This window comes from Styela clava, chromosome 6 (assembly GCF_964204865.1).
Source record: "Styela clava chromosome 6, kaStyClav1.hap1.2, whole genome shotgun sequence".
Classification (NCBI taxonomy): Eukaryota; Metazoa; Chordata; class Ascidiacea; order Stolidobranchia; family Styelidae; genus Styela; species Styela clava.
The window spans coordinates 8,059,216-8,073,276 of record NC_135255.1 but is presented as its reverse complement, the minus strand read 5'-3'; the positions used below and the strand labels follow the sequence as shown (position 1 = coordinate 8,073,276).

The window sequence follows — 14,061 nt, the reverse complement described above, 5'->3', positions numbered from 1 at the left end:
TTTTCTCTCTCTTTCTCGGGATAAATATGAAAACCGTATCCTGATTCGAAATATTGAATTCATCGGAGTTGGAGTTTCAGACTTTTAAGACTGATAATAAAAGTCAAAATTCCCTACACTAACTCTTCCCTAAGTTGATTAGCCATTTTTGAATGACATCCATCAGGGCATCAATGCAACGTTTAGCCTGCTTTGCCGCTTTAAATCACCAGCCATTTTCTGTCCAGAGTTCTATCGCTGTATGATCCTAACTAAGTGATTTAAACCAGCGATCGTTAAACAGCTGAATAAAAAAAACGATGCTCAATAATTCGGACTAAACTTTCGCAGCGACAAAACGAATGAACATTCTTCTGAAAAATTATTTATCCGCAGATGTTTCTCGGATAACTCGGCTCGGCGGTATGGTCAGCATACGAAGTTAAGGGTAAAGGTATCCAACTTCACTCGATAATGCAACACCCAATAAGACCACAATATTAAACAAAAAGATACACATTTAATTATAAAATTGTTATAAAATCCCTGATGTAAGTGTCGCTACTTGCACAGAACCTATTTTAACAAACTGACATAACTACAATACAAATTATACTACAGAAACTTGCACTATTATTGCGGTACATGTCATGATATTAAAATATGCGTATCGCAAATTTTCAACAAGGTGTACATTGCCAAAATAATATTAAAAAAATATACTACATGCATGGAATGAAGGATAACTGCGTATATCAAGTTTACAAGAACATCTAATAATCTGAGTGTATAAAATAATATATTATCTATTTGACTTGAGCTCTTGCCGCAGGTCTACTAGCATACCAAAATTTTAAAAGCGATATAGTGGCAAGATGGGAAATTATATTTCAAGCAACTTTATCTGTCAGAAAAGTAACAGGCGAACATATATTATGAAAAGCATTAATATTGGCGCGAAATATAGTTTATACTTCGCGCAAACATACGATTGCTTTTTGGATGAGTGAATAAATATTGGGTAAAACTATCAATTTTCAAATATTTATCATGGTGTAAGACCGAAAAAGAGTTAGTAACGATTGTGGGTATTCATTGGGATTGACACTTTCCATAGAAACAAACAAATAATTTGAACCCCGTGTCTTTATAGGGTTCCCCCGGAAACATCAAGGCTAATTTTTCACTGTTGGATATCGATAAAATTACAATTAAGTTTTATCAAAGAAAACGTAGAAGAGATGATGGCGTCGCTACACTCTAAAAAATATTGACTCAAATTTGACTCAACGAGCCTCCTACTCTTTCAATGAGTCAAGAAATATTTGACTCTTTACTTGAGTCACGCACATTAACTCTTCTTTGAGTCAAATTTATACCTTGATAGAGTCGTCAAGAGTCATGTGCGATGACTCCTCTTTGAGTCAAGTTTATCCCTTGATAGAGTCGTCAAGAGTCATGTGCGATGACTTCTCTTTGAGTCAAATTTATCGCTTGATAGAGTCGTCAAGAGTCATGTGCGATGACTCCTCTTTGAGTCAAATTTATCTCTTGATAGAGTCGTCAAGATCAATTGCGATAATTCTTTTTTGAGTCAAGTTTCCAACTCGATAGAGTCACCAAAAAGTGAGTTATTGGTTTCCTCTCCAATTCCCACAGCCCCACTTCAACTTTCTTAAGTTACCCATGCATTTACCCAAAAAAGCAGAAATTAAATATACCAAATTTTTCTTGGAAAAGAACTTCAAAAACACTCACCGAAGATGCAGACTAAACCACAATCACCAATGAACAAAAGAAAATGAAATAAATTTCACAGAAAGAAATCATAATGAAAATTATGACCCCAGTGTTTGCTCACATCGACGACTCAAAACTGTAGTGGCCTATGTCAAATTTTGGCGATATGAGACAATCGCTTTTGAAAATTCCAAAAAAAAATCTCATTTTGAGATGAACATCGGGCTATAAAATCTGCATTTTTGAACGCTAAAAAGAGACACTGCATAATTCGTGTATACATATCGATTTTTTATAAAGTGTATAAACCATCAAGTCATATTCTGACATGATGGTTTATCATAGGGCCAAATCAGTATAAAAACAAAATAAACAAAGTGGACACTTAAAAATTACGAAGGTCGGCATAAGCACATTTTCATTTTGAGCCGTCTATGTAGGATCATTTTTTTTTTACACAAAGTCCAATGCAGCCAACAATGAGGCCACTGAAGGTTTGGGAGCCATGCCGAAAAGAATAGCTTCAAAAAAATTGAAGAAAGTTGCCAGTTTTTCATAGTACTCAATTCCAAATATCCAAAACGAAGCGAACAGTCTATAAAAAGCCAACAATGATGAATTTCCAACTGGCACCGCTTTCTTGTCAAGAATTAAGAAGAATTCCTCAGGATCAGATTTCGGCCAGTATCAGACTTCCCCTTTGTGTTGAGAGGTGGAAAAATCTTCGATAGAACTAGAAGACTCTTTAGTCCATCTAAAATGTGACAAATACTCGAAATATGCTCTCACACAAAATACATAGATATAATAAAGCTATTTCACTGCCGCCCAGTTGGCAATGTGGCAGAGATAGTTCTAAGTCAACTAGTATTTATACATAGAATATAAGTAATATGAAGCATGAAGCACATACCATCATCACACTGAACACAATCCTGATTCATTTTAAGAATTTTTTGAATGAGTGGTGGAAAAATTTCCATAAACTTCTTACACTTCGGGCAATTCATCTCAAATTCACAGTCAATCTGAGTTCACAAGAAGCACATTTGAAATAAAAGATGCTTTCTATATCCGTACTTTTTAAAAATATCTTGATGTGATGAATACAATAATAAACAGCCTATGTACATTCACTTTACATCTAGATTTATTGCTAACTTACCAATCCACCCTCATAAGCATCACAGAACCTTGAGTACTTTTCTAAAATGTCAGTTAAGGTCATAGGCTTCAGCTGTATTTCAAGCCTACGATAGTCATGACTTTCCTTCATTATGTTATATATTTCTGCCTTATTGTCCTTGTTAGGTGTGGTTTCTTTCAGCCATTTAATCTGAAAAGCAATATACATATAAAATATTTCAAAAAATACTAGCTGCGGAGAAATAAAAATAACCACATATGAAAAAAATCAGAAATTTCCCACCTTTTTCAGTATATGGCTATCGTCTTCCAGAAGTGAGGCATCCAGTTCAACAGTACTCCCACTGGTGTCAGCATCTTCGCTACTCCCAAAACTGAAACTACTTGCATATGTTGAGTGGCTTCTCTTTTGTTTTTATACATCTTATCTTCTATTGCCATTTGTTTTCGTAAAGTTTTGAGCTTGTTTTCTATAAAGCCGGAACCACGAAGAGGATCATAATAATGGCCCTGAAAACATTTTTAGCAATTTAACAATAACAACAAAAGAGCCCTAATGACAAAGCTGACAGAGAGCAGACTTGAAGTCAGTAAACACAGAATCATATTTAACACTCATTTTGGCAACTTCAGAAGAGAGGAATACAGCCTTAATGACGAAATATTGTGTACAAGATTCATGAGATTGAATAATGCCTTGTAGGGAAAGCGAAATTATCTCAAAATGAAATTACGTACATATCCGGTTGTTCCCTTCAACTTCAACTTCAGCTTTGGAAATTCCTCGACACACGTCGAAATTCTAATACTAGTTGGTGGATTTTTTTCACATGCAGTAAAAAATTGTCAAGTCGAGTAAAGGTTGTGCAACATTGATTTTGAGAACAAGTAATATTTATATATTTCTTCTTTGACAGATCATGTTGGTGACGTAAATGAAGTGATAGTTCATCTGTCCCCCTCATCTTTCATTCACAACCTTCCATTGGACACACATAAAAATTCATTATGAGGCTCAAAAGGGCCTAAAACAAATACCAGTATACCGGTATATACCAGGTCTATAGCTGTGCAAGCAGTGTGATAAAAGTACCAATTTAACACTGCAATGAGTTGTCGGTAACTGTTTAAGAAGGAAATAGATGGCAGACTGACATAGGCTAGTTGTACTGTTTTATAGACCCAGTAGACTGCAGTCATCAGGTTGTAGGCCTGTGTGTCTGTAACTTGAGATAACAGCATGTAGCCTACTTCAGACATAAAGTTAACTTAACAGTCAGACAGTAGGCCTACCGGTAGCTTAGGCCGGCAGACCTAACTTGGCTCAGTAGCCAGTTGTGTTATACTGCAGTTCATGCTCATTTCGATAATATTATTTGAATCCACTGCTAGCAATCACTTACCGACAACGGACAATCGCTCCGAAACTGTTAGCACTGTCAGAATGTAGCAGGTGAAAGCTAAATTCCATTCTTTCATAACAGCAATTCACTCTGTAATCCAACTGTAAAAAACAACGACCTAGCCTACCCCATCCAACTGTCGTATTGGCCTCTCACGCAAAATAAAAATCCCAGCATAATATCTTTAACCGTAACTGATAGGCCACGCAAGCTGTGAGTGGCCATGCTGCATTCTGGTCCATGCTGATAACCTTCGGCCGAAACCACCGCCGTCGACAACGCGAGAAGGAACATGACGACTTCGAAAACAATTTCCCCGCCCAATTCCACGCTTCGCCGGTTCCAACTTTAAAAAATAAACAGAGAAATTAGCGGCGAGAGAAAGAAGGCGGTCGTCAAACAAGAGAATATTTGACTTAAAAACGAGTGAGAGTGCGAGAGAAATGACGCTCGAGTCACGATTGAGTCATTTTGTTCCTAACTCTTCCAAATTAGTCACGCGATTGACTCAAGTTTTTTTAGAGTGTAGATCACCTAGTAAATATTTTACATTTTCTGACGAAAAAGAATCGAAATATCCCGCCAATAATAAGTTGATAAGAGCTGAAACACCAGTCGCCGTGGCTGGTTTTTAAATTTTTTACCTTATAATGTACATGCTTCGATGAAATTCATTAGGCCGCACAATGTGCTAGCCAGTGGCGGCGTGTGGTCATTTTGACAACCAGGGCAAGCTACTGCGGGACCAAGTCACCCCCATCTACGGGGACAGGATGAGCGCTGTAAGTTCTCCCATCATTTTATGAGTATAAAAACCATTCCATCGGTAACAACCAATCGGCAAAAGCGACAATTTTTCACGATAAGAAAGTGTCTTTAAAACCAGTCCAAGTCAAGGGATTAATAAATATAGACATAGTTTATTTTGAAACCTCTTTCATAAGGAAAGGCAATATTTACCCAGATAAATACAATGACATATTAACAGAAACTTCGGGAAAGCAGACAAAACCTAAAATAAGGTTTAAAACGTTACTATGAAGAAAGGAAAGGTAATGCAAAGATAAGGACATGCGTCGCTCACTCATAGATATATATGCTGCTAGACTTCTACTGCTTGAACATATATGCAACACGCTGCGGTTTCTTGGAAGCAAAATGCTCAATAACGCGCTGATTAAAGTCATGCATCCCAGAAATAACGTCTCTGTGAATGGATAAAACAGCCAAGGAATTTAATCTATCTCGCTTCATTGTGTTTCTGAGATACGTTTTGATACGCTTCAGCGTGCTGAATGTTCGCTCTGCGTCGGCGGAAGAAATAGGCGTCGTCAAAATGATGTCCAGAAATTTTGCAGACGCCGCAAAGGTAGTTACTAGAGTGTTATCTATGAGGAACCCATAGAGCGCGCAAGTTGATGTGATGTTTAAAAAAGTTTGATTGGTGTATATACATCGCAATTCATTTTCCAATTTACCCACGTTTATCATGGGGTGAAATTTGGAGACAGTAGCCAACAAATGGATGGGAAATTGACGTGCAAATTTTGAAAAATTTTTGGGGTTCATCAAAGAGAACGCGGCAAGGTGTTCAGTGCGCAGACGATCGCCTATTTGATTCACCAGAATGTCACAGCATTCCTTTGCAGACAAAATCAAACGCTGCGTTGTTTGCCCGCGGCGTAAAGAAGCACTCTATGTGTCGTCGTATTTTATTGTTTCCCGGATACGAGATACAGCATCGCAGAAGTCTGAAATACACGACTGCACAGACGCTCCATCCATTAGCCTTGACTGCAATGCGCCGTATAATACATCCACGTGATAGAATATTGTGGAGAAAAAAGCGAGAAAAAATGAAAACTCACCATCTTCTAGCAGACGCTTTAGACCTGCCGCCTCCCTCACAGAGCGTTCGTCCCAAACCGGAGAGCTCTGAATGCCATTGAAACACTCAATGAGCTCAGACCTAATTTCGGACACGCCCTGCACCACGCGTGATTGGAAGTTCCAACGTGTTGGTGCACAAGCTGGGAGACGGCGGCTACATATCTGGCGAAAGAGGTCAGAGCGCTTCGGCGAAACGGAAAAAAATGAAGAAAACCCCGAAACATTTGAAAAAAATATACGGACGAGAGGGGTATCAAGACACATATTTTTAATAACGAGGTTAAATTGGTGTGCATAACAATGTAAAAAATGCGCATGAGGGAAATCTTCTTTTATATAAACTTGAACACCATGTTTCGACCCACTCATGACTGCCGCGCCGTCATAAGTTTGAGCTATCAATTTTGACTTCGCGTTGTAAGGCTGTAACACTTCTTTCAGTACAGCCGATATCCCGGAAGCCGTGCGATCAACGATTGGTACAAAGCTGTGAAATCTCTCGGTAGGTTTACCATCTTTCACAAACCGAAAAATCACAGCCAGTTGGGAAACGCACGTGATGTCAGTTGTCTCGTCAGACTGAATCGAAAGGAACTGGCAATTCTCAATTTCCAGAGCCAAATGTTGTAAATAAATTTTATACATTGAGTCGAGCAAATCATTTTGGATATCCTTAGAGGTGACCGTACATTTGAACCCATGTGTATATCCACGGGTTCAATCTATATGCGGGTGCTAAAACCCATGGGTTAGGGTTAGTATGGGTTTAACTATCCGTGAAACAAAAAAAAATCCATAGGTGCAATAGCATACAGGTGCAATTGTCATGGGTTCAAATGTAATGAAACCGCGTCCTTCATCCAACTGTGCTGCAATATTAACATTTCCGAATGTTCGGTATTTTACTGCATTCTCCAGATGCTCCATAGAAGATTGATGATCGCTGGCACGCTCGGAAAGATGTTTAAGATCTCTAACACCAAATTTACACCAACGTGAGTCACGGGCGGTAGCAAAAAGTAGGCAATAAAAACAAAAAATTGCATTTTTGTCCTCGCTGTAACACAACCATTCGTGTTTTTTATACCAAGTTTCTGCGCAGAATGTACGCCGACGCTTTCCTCCGTCATGGGATTGTTCCAGTGAACAATTGTTTGGTTGATAAGGCCCAAGACGTTGTACCTCTAATTTTTGTTCCAGCGGCAGCTGCGAAAACGGAGTGCGAAGTAGTGCATCAACCTTATTCATTATGAGGTCTAAGGCTAAGAAATGCGAAGCCGGAAAGAAGTGAGGAGCTCAAAAGGAATGTGGAAAATCGAAAGCAAATGGACTAAAGGTCTCTAACTGATTCAAATAGCGAAACAAGCGACAAAAACGAAGGCGAGGAAACTATCAACTCCTCAAGCAACCAACGAACGAGAAGGAATGCGTGAATATGTCAACACGTTGTTGTAAGAAACGTCGGCATTGTGTCGTCATAAATTCGGGGCTAGCCCCGATGATTTAGTAAAAGAAACAGAAAACAAACGCGTCGAGTGGAAGATAAAAGAGAGAATACGATATACAATGAGCAACCGGGGCAAAATCGGCGTCGCCCCGTCGACGTTCGGCGAAGGCTTTGCGAGCGAAAAATGAACCATGTCGGGAGAATATGGCTAGTGTAGACAGTCTGTGCAACCGATATTGAGGTATTTTTCGAATATTTTTTATTATACCGAAAAAACAACCGGGGCATTGCCCCGGTTGGCCCTATTGACGCGCCGCCTCTGGTGCTAGCCATGAGATCGTTTACATTCTTTAATTTTTGTAGCAACTGTTGCGACAGCTCGTTAAATTAAGAACAATTTTCCCGAGAAAATTTATTTCATCAGCTTCTGGAATTACCTATGTAAAACGCAGGCTTTAAACTTTCGGCATGGTGTGAACAGGTATCATAATACCAGTTCAAATAGTACCTGATTTAAACGTATGCATTATGTTAATGACGTTTCACAAGGAAGGCGATATGTGTTTTTCATCGGCTCATAGTGCTAAGCGTTATTAATACGCCCGCCACCGCACATCTGATTACTCTGCGTGGGTTCGCAGGTTTGACTTTTAATCCCATGTGCGGATGGTCCTATCCTAAATCCGACAAAATTATTTCACGAAAGTCAGACCGTTTCCCTCAGTACTGTATAAGAATGTCACAATTATTTCCTGCTGATTTCTCAAGCTCATTTGCTGCTAAAATCGAATAAAGAAAACTGGCAAGCGGCAAATTGGCACTCGTTCACAAAGTACTCCGTCTGTCAGATCTAAACATAGCGTTTATAAAATCACCTCATGATCTGCTTAATAAAGACGAACCCATAGCATAACGACCATGGGCCCCAAATTATAATAATACATCAAATTTATTAATATAAATACATAAAAGATCAAAAAATACAGGATTGTATGCTAGAATTCAATGAAGCGAAGCGGTACAAAAGGATGTACAGGTCAGCAACTATTTGAGCTGAACTAAAAAGTAAATGTGCAATGGAAGAGAAGAACAGAAATCAGGATAGAATGCACCTCACAGTTTATTATAATGGGCGTTGAGGCAAGTTCATGATGATTGTTGTTGAGCACTTTCATCAGAATCTAATTCACTTGTGTCTCCATTTTGTTCAAATTGTCTACTTGAGTTTTCAAGTTCTCGAACTGAAAACATATCAATATATCAATTGCAATTTACAAAAATATTATGTGTTGGAAATTGCAAATTTTCACAAGAAATAATTAAGAATTCAACAACAGTCGGTCCCTTTCTAAGTGAGATACCCACAACCATTGAAACTGATCTCATTTTAAAAGTTTGCATAAGACCAACAGCGAATTTAATATATATACCGGTATATGCCTAACGGAAATACTCATTTTCAACACTTACTTTGTTGCTCTAATAGCCTGTTTTGCCGCTTTAAATCATCTATATCTTGTTGATGAGTTACATTTTTCCTTTTCATGAGTTGAATATAGTCTGTGGCTTTATTTAAAATTTGTGCTCTTGATGACTGTAAAACGAGAATATCGGTCAGAGACCAAAGACTTATCGATCGAAAGTTAGGGGATCCCCGAAACAGCACTCTTACTCCATAGTGACACCTTGTGTCCCATCACTAATTAATTAATAACTCGCTAATTATACAACATAATTCGCCCAAAATCAATAGGCTTCTGGTCGTGAGATATCGCTGGTATCTAACAGACATACAGACAGACAGACAAATACCTATCAACATACTTACCGATTAAAATCGATAAGTAACAAAGCTCATAAGTATTTGTCTAAAACTGATTATCCACATAATATTGATTACAATTTAGAAGTCACCTTTTCACCCTCTAATGATGGTACAGAATCACGAAGTCCATTAAAACTTTCTTTTATATGATCTCTTCTTTTTCTTTCTAAAGCATTATGATGAGCTCTTTTGTTGGACTTAATTGATAAAAAAAGTTTGTTATAGTGTACATTCACTGAATTACATTAAAGTGGCAACCAAACTTATTGCTCTTATCTAAAGACAATTTTCAAATCTATGGCTAATTCATAAAAACTGTTCAAAACGAATTGATATTTTTGTGAAAACCTATTGGAAATCGAATTCGATAAAAGGATCGAAATCGATAAAAGGATAATTGTCCATCAGCGAGTCGAGAAAGAGATATTAACAAAGCTAACTTTGACTCACCTACCAAAATAAAAAACGACGAATGTAAATAAAGGGTTGAAAACAGTGTGCAAGGTGCGGCGGTGTGGCTCATCGTGCTAAGCGTTTGGAATACGCTCGCCACCGCACCTCTAATTACTCTGCGTGGGTTCGCAGGTTCGAATCCCATGCGGGATGGTTATGTGCGAGAGGATTGCTGGACTCCTCGCCGCCGTTGGGTGGTTCCATGGAATGGTAACCGAACGAGGGGCCGTGGTTCGCCATATGGTTAAGCCGTCTTATCAGCTTTCCTCTCCCCCGGGATAAATATGTAAATCTTTTCTTATCTATCTTTTCTTAGTGTGCATGGAGAAAAAACAACTTATTGTCAATTAAACATAAACACAATATTTCTGAATAATTTGTATAGGGTGTCCAAAAAGTTTTGCCCTATTATAAAGTTTTTATAACCATTTTTTTTTTTAATTATAGAAATGATTTATAGTCAACCTGTATCTAATTGGATGTTATAAATGTTGGATTTTGTAGTCCCCATTTAGCATAAAACAAAATTTATTCAAATTTGCAATTGAGGTTGCTATGAAATCGGGCGAAACTTTTTGGACACCCTGTATGACAGAAATCAAAAAATGAACAGAGAGAAAGTATCTACATACAGGGATAATATTGTTGTTAGATAGATTGTTGTTTATTAAAGCTGAATCTGCTTTTTGTATATAAAATTGATAATACAGAGTACAGATTTCCCTTCAATTGAAATTAAGTATGCAAATATTGGGGCAAACACCATGGCAGCGAGAACATTGTGAAATAAGTTACATATTTAGGCAAACATTGCATATGAAATGTAACAGAGATGATTCATGTCAGCATGGGGGCATTTATTTGCTCTTCATTTTATCTGCATGTCAATAGTACAACCACCCTGTAACACACTTTCGTAACAAACAAAAAACATCTCTGTAAACTCACAGTTCCCATAGCTGGACTTTCACGATCTTCATCCTGAAACAAATTGTTGCTGTGTTTTATTTTTTGCAGTCAAAAGATATTTTTAAAACTTTAATTTTGAAATTGTTTGAAGTGAAGTATACAGTTAATGTCACAATTTCATTCTTCTATCATTTGAAAGCTTTGAGACTCTGCTGTGAGTCGGTACAGGGTAACCCAAAAACAGAACCTAGGTCATTTGGAACACATTCAGACATTCTAGAGAAAACAACTTTTGTGTAAAAATAATCCAGATTGCTGGAACTTTTAGATAAAATTATACACAAACAGAACTTCATTTTTGTAGAATGATCAAGAACTTTATGGATACTATTTTTTTTGTTACCCAAGGAGTTTGATTAGAAGCATTTCATCATGCAGAGCATATAATCTGTCAATCATACATTACAAATACTTTCTCATTACCTCACTTTCAACATCAATATCCACATCATTCATTTCATCATACGATTTTGTGTATTGGTGATCCAGCTTGCTAGTTGGTATTGCCAAAAGATGGAAATAATAATCCTGTTACCACAGATCCATGAAATAAAATACTAAAATGCAGCTTATGATCGGATCAGAATATGATATTAAGTATCGATGCTTTTGTGAAAGCAATCCAAATAAACAAGATATTAATAGCTTTTTATATGGATAAGTAAAAAAAGCGAGGTTACTTCAACACGCACTTGGCACAACAGAGATGCCATGGTCAAATTCATCCGCATAATGTTTTTTATTACAGCTCCTCTCCGACCATGACATTGATCTTTTTAACGAAATTACAAAACTGGTGTTCAACGATACGAATTATGAAAAGAAACAAAATTCTCAAAAACAAGTGAGCATAACTTTTTGATGGAACAATTTAAATTGCTGTTGATGAAAAGTGATGGACAACAGAGCATACTATGGCAGTATAGAGTATCCGTAATAAATAATATACACAATTCATATTATAATCAGGAAAATATAACAACTAAGTTTCCAAATTGAATAAAAAGAGGCTGACAGACCATTGAAAGATATTACAGTGGAAGGGACTCAATTTGGTATCTGATATCTTTTCCCACAAATTTGTGAACAAGCAGATTTTTGGATTGCTAAAATCCTAGAACTGCAGTAACGCAGCTGTAGCTGCTGTTTTTTCAGTAATATCAAAAAACCTAATTGCAATACACTAAATACATGAGACTCATTTGTTCACTCAAGATCTGAAGATTGCATTAGGAACACACTACAGACTGACAGAGTCTTGCATCAAACAACAATATTCCAGCAGTTCAATGATAAATACTGAAATATATATACCGTTACAACTATTACTCTTTTTCTATACACAGTCGGTTATTTTGAAGAAAACATAATTCAGGAGTACACCATACAAACTTTACTTGAAGTAGTTCGATACTAATAACTACAAAACTATCTAAAATGTCATTGAGTTCTGGAATTCAGAAAAGATATACTGGTACCCTATTCTCGCTTTTTAAGCGCATGATGTTATGACATTTGCAACTATTTTTCTGATGACAGTTCAGCAGTTAGGGTAATTCAGTCCGTAGATGTTCGTTTCAAAAAAAACTAGAATCAGTTTATTCAAACCACCTTGGTCACACAAAGCGAAATATCAGAAAAATTTCTCTTTTCTCTCAACTCAATTCTGTAATTCTGTTTTTTTACCTTTATTCAGATCTTCCCAGTAATAAACAATAGGAATAGAATAATTTGAACTATTTATACATTCAAAATCGAGTCGAGTAGCCTAGTTGGTTAAAATTAAAATAAGAATGCTAACAATCAGACAATGGTTTCACCTGTTCACCGACAGACCCGAGACGTTTGGAGGGGTTCGATTCTGCTGTAATAATTTACTACAGTACCGGTACTAGAATATGAACCCCTTCAACACAACAGCTTGTCTATATAAGATATTTCCCATGTATTGCGAAATTTAAGATGACGATAAAACGGGAACCAACACCGAGACTAAAGGAAAGCCAAACAAAGCAAACGACTTATGAAAACTACGGTATTCGCTGAAGTCTCACGCCTAATACACCTAATACACGTGCCCTCCTATTTCATTTTCACAACAACCTCACTTCTCTCACTTCTGTGTAACGGAGCGGTCTGATTGGTTGCGAATCAGTTAACTTCCGCGCTGTGAAAGCAGGTAGGGACAATAAAGAAACAATGTTTAAAGCGCGCCTCGGTATAAACTCGGTGGTCAACGCCTCACTATGGGTTACCGCTGGTCACTCGGTGGGTCACGTGTCCGACTGAGTTGGCCGGAGGCCGTGAGCTTTCTTGCAATTAATTTGGTATATAGTAAACCATGTCGATCATACCGCGAGCTGGACTAGTGGACTAGTCGGCTTGTAAAAATTATATGGGCGATATTATTGCCAAATACGTTTTAGTTAAAGCTATACGTGTTATACCAGTGCATTTACTTCTGTCGAAACTGGAATTGGTTCAAGCCGCAAGAATTGTCTTCCAACAACGCACTGCGTTGACGCAATGCGTTAACGCAGCAACGCACGATTAAGTTAAATAAACAAGGTTTTAAGGTGCGTCAACGCAATGGTGTGAACATATGTGAACGGGCCCTCATGCGCTGAACCCACGTGTTTTGTTTGCTTTTAATGGTCTTGTTTTGCAACTAATACTTCACTTTCGGGTTCGATTGATATCATTTATATGTACCTGTGCAAATACGAACATTGCGTTCATATTCAAGAAATTGATATTTGCTAATAAAGTGAAAGATCGAAGATTTTTATTTCTTTTCAAGTTTTTTTTCCTCGGTAATACACGCGATGTATACTTTTTTGCATATCTGTTAATCTTGCTAGCCATCCGTGCATGTATTTTATTCAACATATATTTATGCAAATACGGAATTGTATTGCAGTTTTTTTTTTTATTTTCTTCGTAACGTGCAGTAAAGAAGACTTCATTTTTTGGCGCTACCATACATGAAACGCAGAACTTGGCATGAAATTTCCGCGCTGTCAGGATACGTGAATATATACAGAATATGTCCAAATCAAGATGAGACCAAACAGGCTAAATGTAGATGAATGCTTTATTACTTTCTTTCGACATTGAAGGGAGGGAAAGCAGAGACAGTTCAGTTCATCAAAATTATTATGTTTGGGGGTCGCGGTACTAAAAGAGTAAATACCAAAGCAATCAAATAT

At 37.4% G+C, this 14,061-nt stretch overlaps 1 protein-coding gene and 1 long non-coding RNA gene across 2 annotated transcripts; both read right to left on the bottom strand.

Moving 5' to 3' along the window:
• Positions 1 to 1,273: 1,273 nt before the first annotated feature.
• On the bottom strand, positions 1,274 to 4,414 carry LOC144424585 (uncharacterized). The gene is made up of 4 exons (XR_013476813.1): positions 4,269 to 4,414; positions 3,149 to 3,375; positions 2,885 to 3,055; positions 1,274 to 2,473 (listed from the first exon to the last, which is right to left on the bottom strand). It is a non-coding gene; the product is annotated as an uncharacterized LOC144424585 (long non-coding RNA).
• A 4,121-nt stretch (positions 4,415 to 8,535) lies between these two features.
• Positions 8,536 to 11,509, bottom strand: LOC120330920 (protein max-like). Its single transcript, XM_039397910.2, has 5 exons — positions 11,276 to 11,509; positions 10,832 to 10,864; positions 9,520 to 9,627; positions 9,076 to 9,199; positions 8,536 to 8,846 (listed from the first exon to the last, which is right to left on the bottom strand). The coding sequence occupies exons 1-5, from the start codon at positions 11,306 to 11,308 to the stop codon at positions 8,752 to 8,754; spliced, it is 393 nt and encodes a 130-aa protein (XP_039253844.1). The 5' UTR covers positions 11,309 to 11,509; the 3' UTR covers positions 8,536 to 8,751.
• Between the last annotated feature and the right edge of the window lie 2,552 nt (positions 11,510 to 14,061).